The 15,596-nt window shown below is 40.7% G+C and overlaps 1 protein-coding gene across 6 annotated transcripts in view; it reads left to right on the top strand.

Moving 5' to 3' along the window:
* The window catches only part of csnk1a1.L (casein kinase 1 alpha 1 L homeolog), a 33,931-nt gene extending 32,466 nt beyond the window's left edge, over positions 1-1,465 (top strand). For all 6 annotated transcript variants that reach the window (XM_018250665.2, XM_018250668.2, XM_018250666.2 and 3 more), the window contains 1 exon segment: positions 369-1,465. In XM_018250665.2, the coding sequence (XP_018106154.1) occupies positions 369-376 (8 nt within the window). In that variant the 3' untranslated portion in view covers positions 377-1,465.
* The last annotated feature ends 14,131 nt before the right edge of the window (positions 1,466-15,596 follow it).

The raw sequence follows: 15,596 nt of genomic DNA on the forward strand, positions 1-15,596 counted from the left end.
AACTGCCCTTCAGACTAGGCAATTGCTTCAAGCCCTCAAGGGGTACAATTAGTTGAAAAGCAAAGTGATCACAACTATGGAGGCGGGAACTCTTTTATAGCTCTTGGCAGATGAAAGGGCCTTAAAGGACAATCTAGGACATGAATTTTCCCCTCTTTCATTGAGCTGTAAACATTTCAACATTTTCCTGCTTTCCTTTTGGAAACATTTCACCTTATAGACGTTGCTCCCAGGCTACGGATATATTTTCTACCCTTTCCCAACTCTCGTGTTGCACTTTATCATCCGCTAAACAAATCCGGAAATGGCAATGGGTTAATAACACCAACTCCATTTCTTTCTCCCCCCCCCCCTCCTCTTTCCTGCAGGATTTTGAACATGAAAGGAGCAGAGATCACAGACCAGGCTGGAGCTGGACCTGTCACTCCCCTGAAACCTAGAGATTTTTAGTTCATACGTACACTTGCCAGTCGTCGTCGGAGACCATTTACTTGGTGTAAAGCTGAACTTTATTTCCGTATAAACTGGCTACCCGCGGTGTCCAATATGCTGAATGTAGCCGCTGTTAATAATTGTGAATATCACGAAGATTAGTGAAACATGGTGTCCAGTTTTCTATTGCGTTCCCTTCCCTCCCCTCCCTGAAAGCGTGGGACAGGTGCTTCAGATATTAAGCGTTGGCAGACTTGTGGAAGAAATTGTGCATATGCCAATTTATTTTTTTTTTCGTTTTACTATGGTTAACCTCCTGATCCTTCCACTGCTTCAGACTTCTACTACTCGAGAAGAAAGGCATGAGCTGGTTTCCGGAAGGCCGTTGTATAAAAGAAACGACTCTCTTCATTGTTTCCACGTTTCATTTTCTTCACTCGTTCTCACCTTTTTTTTTTTTTTAATTGTACACTTAAAACATTCTTAACTGTTTCACTGTTTAAAATATCTACAGTCTGGTAGAGGTGCACCTTCAGTGGATGAGTTAAATCATGTTTGTTTTTCCTTTTTTGCCATCCTATGGTTATTATGGTGACCGCATGGTTTCAGATTATTTCGACCTTGTGGAGTTGCATCTCATGTACCGAATTACGTCTCCTAAACCGAGTGATAGAAACGAACTAGTCTTTGCCAGATCTTGGTAGTCTGAAACCATCTTATCTCCTTAATAGAACCAAAGATTACAATTTTTTTAGGCAACCAACTGACTGTGTTTTTTGTTTTTCTTATTTTTTAAAGGATAAGTTAGGGTGCAGACATGCTTGCTTTTCTTTAGAGAATGGAATTAACTGTTCATGTTGTAAAAGGAAAAACTGCAGCATATTGTTCACAATCTAGATGACATCTTACAACTAAAGCTTGTTTAAGTGGCTTAGGAAATGTAATCACTGTAAACATGATCTGGGATACCTTTGTTTTTATTTTGAACATTTTTGTTTGTTTACATGTTCATTAAAAACTAAAATTTAATCCATGTTCTTGTATTTCTAACATTATTTTAGAATTTAAACAAAATGATGCAGGCACTCCTGCTATATTTTATATACAGAACTTATTGCACCAGCCTAAAGTGTCAGCTTGTCAATAGCAGCAATGATCCAGGTCTTCAAACTTGTCACAAGGGGTCACCATCTTGGAAAGATGAAGTTGGGCTCTGAGCAGCTGTTGAGAAGCTAAGCTTAGATGCCATCGCAAATTATCAAGCAGAAAATTAGGTTGGCCTATATTATAAGCTGATGCTACAGGGCTGATTATTAAATTCTGATGCTATTTGCACTGGTTTCTGTGCTGCCGTGTATTAATTACTAATCAGCCTTATGTTGTGACATTTATATTCTATGTGTACTATATATTTTGTGTCGGTCTCTAAGCTCAGTAAGTGACAGCAGCACAGAGCATGTGCAGTGAATCAGCAGAAAAGAAGATGGGGAGCTACTGGGGCATCTTTGGAGACACAGATCTTTACTGCTAAAGGGCTGTGGTTTCCTTGGGCTGGTACAGAAGCCCAAAACATAATGTACAACATTTCTAGACACTTCTTTAGACTTTAGTTCTCCTTTAAGTTGTATTGCTTGGCTATACTGATGTTACAGCTCTTTTCTTTATTTTGTGCGTATTCCTACACTACAGTAAGGGTTAGGGCACACAGGCAGATTCGGGGAGATTAGTCGCCCGGGTTCAAATCTCCTTCGGGGCGACTAATCCCCCCCCCCCCAAACTGCCTTCCCGCTGGCTAAAATGTAAATCGCCGGCGGGATGGCAGTTGGTGCAGTTCGTTTTCTGAAGTTGCCTCACGAGGAAACTGCGCGACTTCGGAAAACGAAGGCAGGTGAAGCAGTTCGGGGAGAATTCTCTTTTCTTTCACTCCCCATGGCAGTTTAAAGCAAAATGAAAGCTTTTGTTTTCTAACTTTAAGGTGACTATTGAAATGTAATTGATGATTGGTTGCTATAGTCAACATCACCGATGATTGCTTTTCTCCAATGTTATACACAGCATGATAAATAGGCCCCGGAGTCTGCTCAACAGCGTTTTTGTTGTCACGACAGACTATCTTGAAGTTCTGTACCATCAAAAATTTTATTTATTTATATCCATAGATTAACTATTTTTGGTGATTTTATTTAATCTGTGTTTTCCTATATCTTACATTTATCAATGGCTGGGTGTATAAGGATATTGATTGCTCTTGAGAACAGGAGATCCTATCAGGACTCTGGGTCATATAAATAAACCGGATAGCAATGGCTTGTATCCCAATGGCGTTATGTTGATTTGTGATGTCACTGATCCTTTAAATATGTTCTTGAAGCACTTCAAGGGGATGTTAACTCTTTTTTTTTTTTCAGTTCGGTTGTTTTCAGATCACTCAGCAGAAATAGATTTTTTTTTTTTACCAATTCCTTTCAATCTTTTATTTCCATCTTGTATCAGTTTAAATTAGTCGACTCCCCTCCCAAAGCTGCTTTAGAAAAACATAAGAAGGTGAAAAATTAAACTATACATTAAAATATCAGAAAAACGGTTACAAATAGAAAGTTTTCGGAATACGTCTGAAATCCAACTGAACTGGAATAAAAAGTGTTTGAAGGTGAACGACTCCTTTCAGGTTAGAGCCAGATTTTATTTCTACCCTTTTCTCAGCTCCAAAAAATAAAAAACATATAAATGTGTACAGTTATGAGAGTGTCAATATGGAACCTAATTAGCTAATGTTATCCTGTTCTGGGATAGTTTTGATGGCAAGTCTAAATTCCTGTGGCCAATTAATATTAGCAATGTCTATCAAATATATGTAATGTCTTTTTTTTTTTTTCTTCATCATTCCTATGTATCCGCTACATTTTTCTGTCTTGCTTAAAGAATCAAATGGGTTTTTCAAGTGTCCCTTTTTTTTTTTTTTTTGCTCATGGTACTTGGATATTATTTTATGACATTTTATTTTATGTTTGCCTGCGTTATTATGATTGTATTAATCAATTTAGAAAGGGAATATACATAATGTAAACATTGTGTAAAGATGTTTCTGTTTGGCAAACCTGAAAGTTAATCCAAATTGTTCAGCGTATACAGATACGTTATATAGAGACATACTGCTTTCTAGCCTTCTTCAGTAATACATGGAAATATCTTGCCAAATGAGTGGGTCTTCGCTCAGTATGCAATATAGGATTGATCAGATGGTCTTACCATTGGGCTTCATAACTGAGCCAAAATGGTCCTCTTCGCAATGGGTTTTTTAATCTGCCCCGTCGACTTCTGGATGATTTTCAGCCCAATATCGGTTGGTCACTGCTGACTGAGGGGCCCATACACGGACAGATAAGCTGCTGACTGAGTCTGAATGAATTTTCATGACTAATGTCAGTGCTGCAATCAAAGTGGATTGGAGGACACTCTAAATGTGGCCATAGACGTAGAGATCCGCTCGATGTCGCCAAACAAGCAGATTTTTTCCCCGATATGCCCACATTGATGGATCTGATATGGACGGTCGGATCACGGGGACGCATAGATGCCGCCACAATCAGACGGGATATTTTAACCTGCACGAATGAGAGGATATCGTTCGGAGAAACCCGTCGGATGGCCACACACACGGGCCAGTAAGCTGCCGACTCGGCCTTTAGATGCACCAACCAAGCAGTAAGGCGAATCTGACCCGTTACTGTTCGGCAAAAATTCACCAAACTGCAACAATTTGTCGAAATGCATTGGAGTCTATGGGCGACAAATTGCACGGCAATTACTTGGCGAAAAAGTGTGTGTTTAGTGCTAAGATTTCCTATATCTTCCATGTAAATCAGCCCGGTGCCAATGTAGTAAAAGGCAATCAATGCTCTGTTTATGGGCCAGTGATCCTGTGTCAGTATATATCTCAAATACCTGCCATAAAGCACAATTCTTTTAATTGCAAGAAAGGATATAGAAATAGTAACATGATTATCATGGTTTTTAAAGCTAGGCATACATGGCAAGATCCGCTTGTTGGGCAAGGTTGCTGATAGTCCAGATATTGTTTTGGCAAGACCTTTTTGAGGCCACCACACACGGACCAGCTTTACTCTTGCTGTTTAAAGTAAAGTATAAAATAATGCACTATTACACATTGATTCAATGGTACCTTTACACTAACATTATCTTGCAGTTCCAAAGGTTTTTTGTTTTTTTTCTACAGTTTATAGCAACTTTACATGAACAGCCACAATCATTCAGCTGCAATCTATGACAAAGATGCAATAAACAAGGTTTTAGTTGGATCAAAGTCGCCACATCCTAGTTTTTATCATTATTATAGGGCTGCTGCACCCTCTGAAACCTTTCCTGGTGCATTAATACTAGTACAGTGGAATGCTTCTCACACAGCTTTGTGGCGTCTCTCACTGAAGCTACTGTGCCCATATATTTCCATAATTGGCTACTTGCTAATTGCCACTCCCTCATTGACTTCAGATGCCACTCCTTGCTGCCAGCATTCTAACACTATGCCAGGACTTTGGACAGAGAGGAGAGCAATTAACTCCTATGCAAAGTTGAAAACACTTGAGAAAGCAATGGCACCTTGTTATAGAAGCTTAAAATCTGTACAAAGGGGAAATGGAAAGAATGGAAGACCTTGAACTCAAGTCTTTTTCTTTTTGTAACATTAATTTTTTAATCGAAATCATATAAGTCCATTATTGTAAGGACCTAGGTAGGTTGCTGGTAGGGATACATCCAGACTTCAGTTTGGGCTTTGGCCAAAATTCCTAAAAAGTATGCTAAAAGTTCCTGGGGGTGTCAATTATGGGTTGTGATTGACTATTGGTAGCCCCTATGTGAATAGGCAGCCTACAGGAGCTTCTGTTTGGCAGTACACATGGATTTTATGCAACCAAAATTTACCGCCAAGCCTGGTATTTAATACTAATCACCTCATTTGAAGCCACTGGGAGCAACATCCAACAGTTTGGTGAGCCACATGTTGCTCGCGAGCCACTGGTTGGGGATCACAGGTGTATGATATAAGACTTTCCAGCTCTTTCTCTAACTTATAATATGCTTCATTTTTGTATATATATTTTTTAAATTTCATTGCAGTAAACATGGCAATCCAATATTGTCATTGGTATACTGTGGGATTTGGTCAGAAGTTCTATGGTGGAGTGCATCTCGGGCACAAGTGTAAGGCCGTGACCCTCTTATTTAAAGTGCACCGTCTAGCTGAACGACAAAGTGCTTTCTTGACACCCGTCTAGTGAAAAATCTAGCCAAGCTGATGTTAGAGAAGGGTGCATTCATATAATTTGGGGCACATATTTCAAGAGAATGTGACCAGCACAAGTGAGGGTGGTGTTATAGAGGCAAGGCTCTATAAAGAAATATACTTCTGAGATGTCACAAGTACAGTGGATTGTGTAAATTCTCAATAGTAGGATATCATTATTTATAATTTAAACTTATTACACCTTGTCAGAGGTAGTCGAAGTCTAAACTGTAGTCTGAATGTTTGAACATTTACCATTAGTGGATTATTGGCATCGTAGCAGAGCAGGGCATTTGATGGAGTTTTGTATGTTCTCCTTATGCTTGTGTGGGATTCATCTGGGTGATTTTGTTCCCTACCTTGATCTAAAAAAAACTGTTTGGTTCAGCGGCTCCTGATAAAACTAACCTATGTGCTAAGGGCTTTAGATTTTAAAAGGACCCTATACACCAAAAAGAAACACCTTTGCTAAAAACAAACACAATAAATAGTACTTGCGTTGAAATTACACTCTGCCTATTTTAAATTAAAAAAAATATTTTACTGTATTTTTGCCATTATAAAGCACTATTTGAAAGTCGGTCTATTTTCATTTCACCAACCAATTTGTTTAGAGCTCTATCAACCAAACCCTTCTCTAAGCAGCAGTCTTTGAGCAGATCATTATCAAGGGCTTCTCAGTGGGCTCAGTCCGCTCATATGAAGTTCTTTGGATCAGGAAGTGGCAAGAAGTGCTATATTGAACCTAGATTTATGTTCTTGTTTAGTGACAAAAATAACAAACCATTTATATTTAGGTATTTTTTTTTTAATTAAAGTAATGGGGAGGGGGTGAGAGGATGTTCAGCCCTATTCATTCAGCTCATGTTGAAAAGAGGTGTATACTGTCCCTTTAAGCTTCACTAGGCAGGGACTGATGTTAAAGATTATAAAATGGGCATGCATATATAAAGATCTGCTAATTTGGTAAGGTCAGCAAATGAGCAGCTCTCATCAAATCAAGGTCTTCCAATAGTTCGGCCCTCGTGCCAACATTCAGATCGTATGCAGACGTATGGGGAGACAACCACATAAAAATGCAGATGTGATCCTCGCCTGGAGGGATTTTCCAGCTGGCACCATAGATATCTGCGGGATTTTTCAGACGGCTATCTGTTGGGGAGGGTACATACATGAGCAGATAAACTGCTGACTTCGTCTGAAGGGCCAAATTGACGACTTAAAGCTGCCTGTAGATAAATATCCATAATACATTTGCCATGTGCCTAAAGTCTGTGTTGGTTTATGGACTGTGGTTTGCCAGAAATTAATCTCTGGGTAACTGGGTGAAAAAAATGAAATACATTGGATTGTAGTTCAATAGGTTGGTCCAAATGGCCTAGATAACCCCACGTGTGCACTGCACTTTGATAGTATAGAGTGCAAGCCATCTGATTCAGTGCCAGGCTGTGTGATAAATGGGATTAGCCTGAATACAACGCGTGCTGTCTTTTGTCAATCATATACATCTGTAAAGGTTGGGTTTAAAAATAGAGATCCTTGCTGCCACAATACTCCTCTGTTCTATTTGTCCAATTGCAGTTGCCAAGAATGAAATGCCTCTGCTGCATTTTACCTTTTGTTGTTTTTTAATAGTGTCTGTATAAAGTATCTGATAAAGCTGAATGTACAACAAATGTTAGCCACCCCCAAGTGAATGTATCGACTTAGCTGAAACGCCGGGCCGGTGGTCCTATCAGCAGAAAACTGCACCGGCCCCGGGTTATTCCAGCGAGCACCACGGATTGATCTTCTTCCTGCTTCTTTTTTCTTCAAGTTTCCCGGGGCAGACGCATGCGCAGTGAGATAAAAATAAAAAGACTTTTTAGTTAAAGTTCAGCTTTTCACTCTAATGCGCAGCTGCGCACAGAAAGAAGAAGCCGGAAGAGGATCATTCTGTGGTGCTCACTGGTATAACCGCGGGCCAGTGCAGTTTTCTGCTGATAGGAGCACTGGCCTGGGGTTTCAGGTAAGTAAATTCATTGGGGGTTCCTAACATTTGGCACCCCAAGTGCTAAACAGCTTTCCTTCTTTAAGTATGTTATAGAAAGGTAAGTTCAATTGGTCTTTTTTTTTTTTTTATAGTTTTTGAATTATTTGCCTTTTTCTTCTCTTTCCGGCTTTGAAATGGGGGTCACTGACCTCATCTAAAAAACAAATGCTGTGCAAGGCTACACCCAGTGGTGGAACTACCGGGGGAGCAGGGGGTGCGAGCGGGCCAGGGCCCCCTGGCAGTCCGTTTGCCGCTGAAAATGCGGCCGTTCTGAGTTTTAGGCTAATGGGATAGTGCTGTTTAGGGCACAGAGAGAATATCCTTTCTGGCCCCGCTCTACTTCCATGACCCACACACACACTGGTTTAAAGCAGAGCAGTCAATACGCTCAAACTGATCCATTGTGGGATCTTTTCTATAGTTCTTCTCCTGTCAGGGTCACAAGGTTGGTTTGTCTGTGCTGGGCTAATGAATATAATAACAGAGGCTCCTTATGGGGCACAGAGACCCAGTGTGCATTAAATATTGTGCAGCAAATGCCCACTGACTCTCTACTCTCCACACATTCTCAATGTCTGTTTCAGTCTGTGCCACAAATCTTCATAAAACTCTGTAGTTCAATGGCCTGAAGCTCTGAGATGCAGCTCATATCCTGAAATGTGCTGACATTTTTTAAGTTACCATCTGACTACACCACAATTATCATTTTAGAACCTCCTCCAGGTAGAGAACAAGTTTTGTCACGCTATTCCTATTAAAAGAGGAAAAAAAGGCTACTCTGGATTTGAAGTCTGAACGCTTCAAAAAGAGTTTCTGCCTTCTGTTAAGCGTCTTTTACCCCTCCTTTAGATACAACCACCTGCCATTGGTTAGGCTAACATATCCAAAAAGCCTTAAAGCAGTGGTTGACTTTTAAGTTAACTTTTAGTATGTTAAAGAATGACCAGTTCTAAGCAACTTCTCAATTGGCCTTCATGTTTTAATTATTTGCCTTCTGCTGGCTTTTTCCAGCTTTCAAACAGGGGTCACTGACCCTATCTAAAAATGCTCTGTAAGGCTACACATTTATTGTTATTGTTACTTATTACTCGTCTTTATATTCAGCTCCTATTTATATTCCAGTCTCTTATTTAAATCAATGCATGGCGTCCGAGGCAATTTGGATCCTAGCAACCAGATTGCTGGAATCGCAAACTGTAGAGCTGCTGAATAAAAAGCTTTCGGCCGAACCCCTGAATCCTTCGTGAAAAATTTGGCCGAAAAACATCTTAGACGTCCTTGTTTTGTGTCAAAAAGTCACGCAATTTCCCTCCCCACCCCTAATTTGCATATGCAAATTCGGATTCAGTTCGGCCAGGAAGAAGGATTCAGCCGAATCCGAATCCTGCTGGGAAAAGGCTGAATCCTGGATTCGGTGCATCCCTAAACAAAATGAAAACCAATTGCAAATTGTCTCAGAATATCACTCTATACATCATACTAAGTTCATTTAAAGGTGAAAAACCCCTTTCTGTCTTCTTTGCCCAAGTACAAGGTTGTTGGTGATACGGATACGTTGTTCTTGAAAAGGAGGAAGTAAAAAGATCTTATAACAGGCTCTAAATGTTTCGTGAGATAAGAGATGACAGAATTATTGTATTATTACAGAGCTAAAAAATAAATCTGAAGGGGTAAAGTTAAGTCAAGCACAGAATGACTTCACTTCAGAAAGTATCATATTATTTATATACGCATCTATCTTTGTTCCTTTTGTACACAGCGCTTTCATTTTTACAATACTTTAATAGTACAGAAATATTGCAATTAACGAACATACACCTTTATAACCATTAATGGAGTTGTTCACCTTCCAAGCGCTTTTATTAGTTAAGCTGTTTTCAGATTGTTCACCAGAAATACACTTCCTTCAGTTGCTTTCCATTTTATTTATTTTTATTTACAGTTTTTTCAAAATTATATGTTCCTGTCACTGGTGTTTCAGTCTGGCAGCTCAGGTGCAGATTCTGAATTGTTACAATTTGCTATATTAGTGGATACACTTCTCAGCAGCATCTGTGGAATATTAGTAACTATTGTATCAATTCTAACAGCTGCCTGTAATGAAACTCAGGGATTCTCAAAAATGAAACTTTATGGGCATGGGCACATGGAGCTGTAGGCTGTAGCTAAAACTCAACTGGTACAGCGATGTTATTCAAATGACTGGCAGAATATATGTCAGCATTTAGAAACTTCACTGCCCCCTGAAAAAAAGCCAGTGGAGGACATGCCTCGTATATCATGGGCCTAGGGTGAGACCAGGGGGCAAATTTACTAACCTCCGAAATTCGCCAGTGATGGGTTCGCTCACAGCACAACACTTCGCCAGGCGTAATTCGCTAAAATCCGAAGTTGCGCACAGGACGCCAAACGCTGGCGAAGTTGCGCTATTGTTACTGCGCCAAGTGGAGTTGCGCTAGCGTTACCTAATTTGCATACGGCGGGAAGTTAAAGTTGAATATGTTGCAGCAAATACATTACACTACACAAGCCTGGGAAACCTTAATAAAATAAAGTTATTATATTGCCCTACACATGAGCCCAGTGTATAGTTTATGTGCCATATGTTGGGAAACGTAAGGGGAGAAGCCGGTTACCCCCCAAAAAATTACACTATTTTTCAGCCTATCACCCTGAAAAAGGAAGACGCCAGCGTTTTTTTGGGACTTAGAAAAATTTTCAGCAGTTTTTTTTGTGCAATAAACAAGATTAGCAAGAAGAGAGGTAACATGTCTCTAATAGAAAGGTGTAGGGGTGGGTACTTGGTATACGGTTGGGATGCTCTAGGACAGGGGGTCACGGTTTATTCACTAGCTGCTGGAGGAAGGGAGGAGATAAATATGTTGGAGTAGAGAAGAAGAGACTGAATTTAGGGCAACGCGGCATTGGCAGGGACAGGCCTGCAATGCAGAGGAAAAGTGATCACATCATACACAGAAAGAAAGTTCCCCTCCCCCCAGCACTATGTTGGGAGGTTGGTGTCATCATTCAGGTGAAAGACGCTGCTGGCTCCAACGGCTGCACTTCAGCTTTCCTTTGCCAGAGCCTAATGGGCCCCACCCAGAGTTACTTCTATAGAAGCTTCTACCTGCTAAGCAGGTTCCCAGAATTGTTATGAAAGCAGTGCTGGTTAACTCTTGTGTTTCCAAACCATCTACTGCTGCTGAGCGGCTGAGGCAAACACACTCACTATTTCAGTGGATCGGGTCAACCCTTCCCGGTGCTGTGAAATGACATATATAGGGTTGCCATCTGCCCGGTATTTTACTGGCCTGGCCGATAAAAAAATTAAGATCTCAATGACATTAATAGGGGAAATCCATAAAAATATAGGAAGGCCGGTATTTTTGTTCAAGAAAAGATGGCAACCCTAGACATATATCATGTAAATAAACCAAACAACAGCGGCGTGAAGTGCCACACTGTGACTGAAATGTTTGTGTTGCAGTTTGTGCTTGTCTTGTGATACACCCAGGCCCCCACCCACCCCCAGACAGTGAGCAATCCCTATGCCTAGCAGTGTGTTCATAGGCTGTATATATATATATATATATATATATATATATATATATATATATATATATATATACATACACATACATATATATATATATATATATATATATCTGGGAGGTATGATGTCGCGCATAGCAGAAGTGATTGCGTTTGACATCACTTCAGCAGACTGGGAGAACAGTTAGCTCCAGTGCCTAGGGTGGAGATCAAGGGGCAAAGCGGGTCATAGACTGTACAGATCTGGGTTGGCAGGGCCCACCCGGTTTTTACCCAGTTGTCCGCCGGCCCAGCCCAACTCTATCCCTGTAACCGCTCCTAATGTTATTTAGGGTCTGGCCACACGAGCAGATTTGGGGAGATTAGTCAACCCAGCGATAAATCTCCTCTTCTTCGGCACGACAATCTCCCCGAACTGCCTTCCCTCTGCCCTCCGCTGGCTAAAATGAAAATCAACTGCGGATTTGTACACATGGCACTTCATTTTCCGAAGTTTCCTTGTGAGGCAGCTTCAGGAGACTTCGGAAAACAAAGTGCCGCGTGTGCATTGCCGCAGGCGATTTTGATTTTAGCCGGCAGGGGGAAGGCAGTTCGGGGAGATTGTCGCCCCGAAGAAGTGGAGATTTGTCGCTGAGGCGACTAATCTCCCCGAATCTGCTCGCATGGCCAGACCCTTAATGGTTGACTCATACAGATCAGTGACAGAAGGATGAGAGTATTTTTTCCGCCTCTGTTTTCTGTAGGATTCCAGACACTTCTTGGCCTTTTGGCTAAGACCTAGGGTAGTATCTGTTCTTATTCGTTTTGGCAGACAACATCCCCCACTGGTAAGAGTAAGAGAGGCACTTGATCTCCTGGCTAAGGGGCCGGCAGTTATGGAGCCAAACTCGTTTGTGCCCCCGGTATTCACTCCTGGTGTGCCATAAGTCACAGTGGTATCGGACACCACAATGAAGGCATTTTGCACTTTTATACTCTTGCACTTTCAGCTGCTTTTTATTCTTTTGACCCCAGGCTACTGGGCATTAGATGTTAAAGAAAATGTTCTAATAAGGCAGCAGGCTGGGGCTGATCACAGACAATTTTTATGATTTATTTATTATTTATTGCCACCTCCATTGTGTATCACTTTTCACTTTTGCGTGTGTATTTTTCACAGATCTGGTGCTATGGATTCTTATGGGTCCCAACACAAATCTAGGAGGAGATGTGTGACCATTAAGCTAATTAGCCCCCCTGATCCTGGGGAGAGGAAAGCACAACCAACGTGTGCACATTAAAAGATGGAGAAGGATTAGAGCAGACTTGTGGTGGAGACCAAAGCATTATAGCAAGTTTGTAATTTCATAGGAAGCAGGCAGACAAGATTGTGATTGGTTTGCTTATATGCATGCCTAATAATGAATCTGCACTGACTAGAGCGAGAAGGTAATGGTAGAAGGAACAGTGAATTATCACAGCAAAAATAAAGGTGAACCAAATCTTTATATTGCATTAGAAAAATATTCCTTGTTGCCTTAAATTTCAAATAAGCCTATAGTGCCTATCTTTTTAATAACCACACACCGTATGTTATATAGCTTCTGCCATCTCCAGTATGCAGCGGGTTAAACGAGCTTCTGCAGAATCCAGCAAAGTGCGGCTTGATGATTATGGATTGTTTTATGGATCTTTTTCTGTTGTCAGCCTACATCACATTGTCCTGGTGGCTGGTGGAAACAAATAGCAAAAGCAGCCAATCATTCACTCTGCTCTCTGTTCCACTGAAATGCTGAGACAAGGGAAAGCCCATAATCCCTTTTGTTGTTCCGTTTGTGCCCTGGTGTATGAAGGTCATCTCCTCATTCTTCTTGCAGCTCCACTGCCCTTATGTGTTGTGCCATTCAGTAGGGCAGCATTTAACAGTACAACTCTTTACAGGGCAGCTATTTTTTTTTAATTTTCTGTACACTTTATCTAATAGCATTTAAACCTGAATGTATACATATTTTCCTTTTGCATTATTTCCCCAACATTCATTGAAGGTTTTAATTGGCTCAGCTTGTAGGTTCAGCTTGACCTAAGCTGCCATTGGCCAATGAGAGGTTATCTCTGAAAATTGATGTTGGATGTATTTCAAAATATGCCATAAAATAATACAAAATAAATAATCATTTCACAAGAAAGTGATTGGTTAGATCAGGCCAGAGGTATCATAAAGTGGAGTTTATTATTATTATTATTGTAAAACTCTGATTAACTTTCAGCTTTCCTATATTTCCTCCGCTGGGATTTTTTTTTTTTTTTAATTTTTCAGATTTTGTTATAGAAAATAGAAATTTGACCATCAGAGTCAGTGTGATCTATGTTCCTTTACAGGGATAAGATTCTTGTTTAGCACAGCAGTCAAGGTTTCTATGTGGGCATCACCGAAGGGGAGTGTAGTGTTCTATAAATAGCTATGATGTAATAAGTCCATTTCCAATACATGGGGGAGGGGCTTATTTTCCTGTTAGAGACTAATGCATATGCCATTGTATTCAGTAGCCCTGCTTCCCCCGAGTGCACTGCACTTATATGTAACATGCAGACCTGACTGGCAGCAGAACAACATATATACGGTAGATATAATACAGCACACCCAGAAGATTTGTACACAATTCTGTTTGCGCACCTCACGTTAAACAGTTCATAAATAAGGCTTTCTTTTATGTTATTTTTGGTGAGTGTTTAGTAAAACACAGTGGTATAAGTTCTGTTAAACAAATCTTACTTCCTATATATTTCTACTAAAGGGAGCAACCATAATGTAATCTCATCCAAAGACTTGGATTTGCTCACTAGATAACCAGGTAATCTCCTAGTGGGTCCAACTGCTCAAATAATCTTTGGGCGTGTGCCTGTTCCATGGTCATTTTCTATTTTTTATATTAACGGGGAAATAGAGAAAAAGAGAGCAGTATCGGACTGAAAGTCAAAATAGGCCCTGTACAGTAGAGTTGACACCTGTCTGGTCATGGCGTGGATCTTTGGAAGAGTGCCGGGGTAAAACTGCCTGTCTGGTTTCCATACTAGGAATATGTGGCAGGATTTTCCTAGATTGACACAACAGTGTCATAGCCCCACCCCATGATGTCAACAGTCTGCCTAATGACATCACTGGCATGACCCCTTGCCTGGACCGCACAGCCCCAAAAGGAGGCAAACCTAAAGTACACAGAGGCTCCAGCAGCCTGACAAAATACTATAGTGACTGTCTATGGCATCTTAGACAAGCACCTCTGGCATTTGCCAGAACCCAGTCCTGGCATGAAGGAGAGATGATAATATCTAAAGAAGGAAGACTAGGACAATAAAGAAAAGGGAGGGTGAAAATAGTTTGGAGAGTTCCGGACTTCCCTGGCATTTCAGTTGGACACTGCAAATGCTTTAATGAATAATTCTATTTCTTGGTTGAAATGTATTAAAAGTGGGCAAATAGTTTGCTCAGCCGTACCCCTCAAAATCCCAGGGTAACATTGGGCCCATGAGGAATGGTTGCAGCTGACCCTCGACACACTTGAAATCATTGCCTACTCACCAATGTGTTGTGGGTCATCTGTGATTTTATGTAGGGAGCCCAAACATTTTTTAAGGGGGAACCAGGCATCCTAAGATATATCACAGTTTGTCCACAATGCATCTGAATCATGGCTTTTTGTGGCAATGCTGCTGTACTTTTCCCATGTAGCCAATTAGAAGAAGAGCCATAGTATTTATTGACACTGGCTTAACAACTCAAAAAACCAAAACAAAAGCATAATTCGAGTACAGACTATTTCATCATCATGTCTAAATGTATGTAGGCCACTTTTGTCCCTGATGTTATTGCCCTATTCATGATTTTGGGGGTAATGGGGAAAAAAGGGCAAAGTCTACCCTAGTCTAGTGACCTACAGCAATAACTCAAAGCTTTGCTTTCCAGCAGTTGACCAGTAAATGCTGGTTCGTGGTTGCTTTTGTTTACCAGACTGGCAGCAATCTTTGCATCATTTACTACTACAGTACCCTCTTTTTAAAGGAGGCTGTCGTTGTAACCCCCCTTTAAATACCATTTCTGTACTGTATATGTGTATCATAATAAAAACAACAAACATAAATTTAAATTCACACAATTGAAATGGGTTTTGATCACTTTTGTTGCCCGCAGGGAGTGCAGATTTCCTACAGGCAACAAAGCTCTGTCGTCATTCTCAATGATACTGGGAAGCTGACACTTGGGAGCAATTTAATAGGTGCATACAGTTATTTCAGGCT

The sequence above is a fragment of the Xenopus laevis genome, chromosome 3L (genome assembly GCF_017654675.1).
Source record: "Xenopus laevis strain J_2021 chromosome 3L, Xenopus_laevis_v10.1, whole genome shotgun sequence".
NCBI lineage: Eukaryota > Metazoa > Chordata > Amphibia > Anura > Pipidae > Xenopus > Xenopus laevis.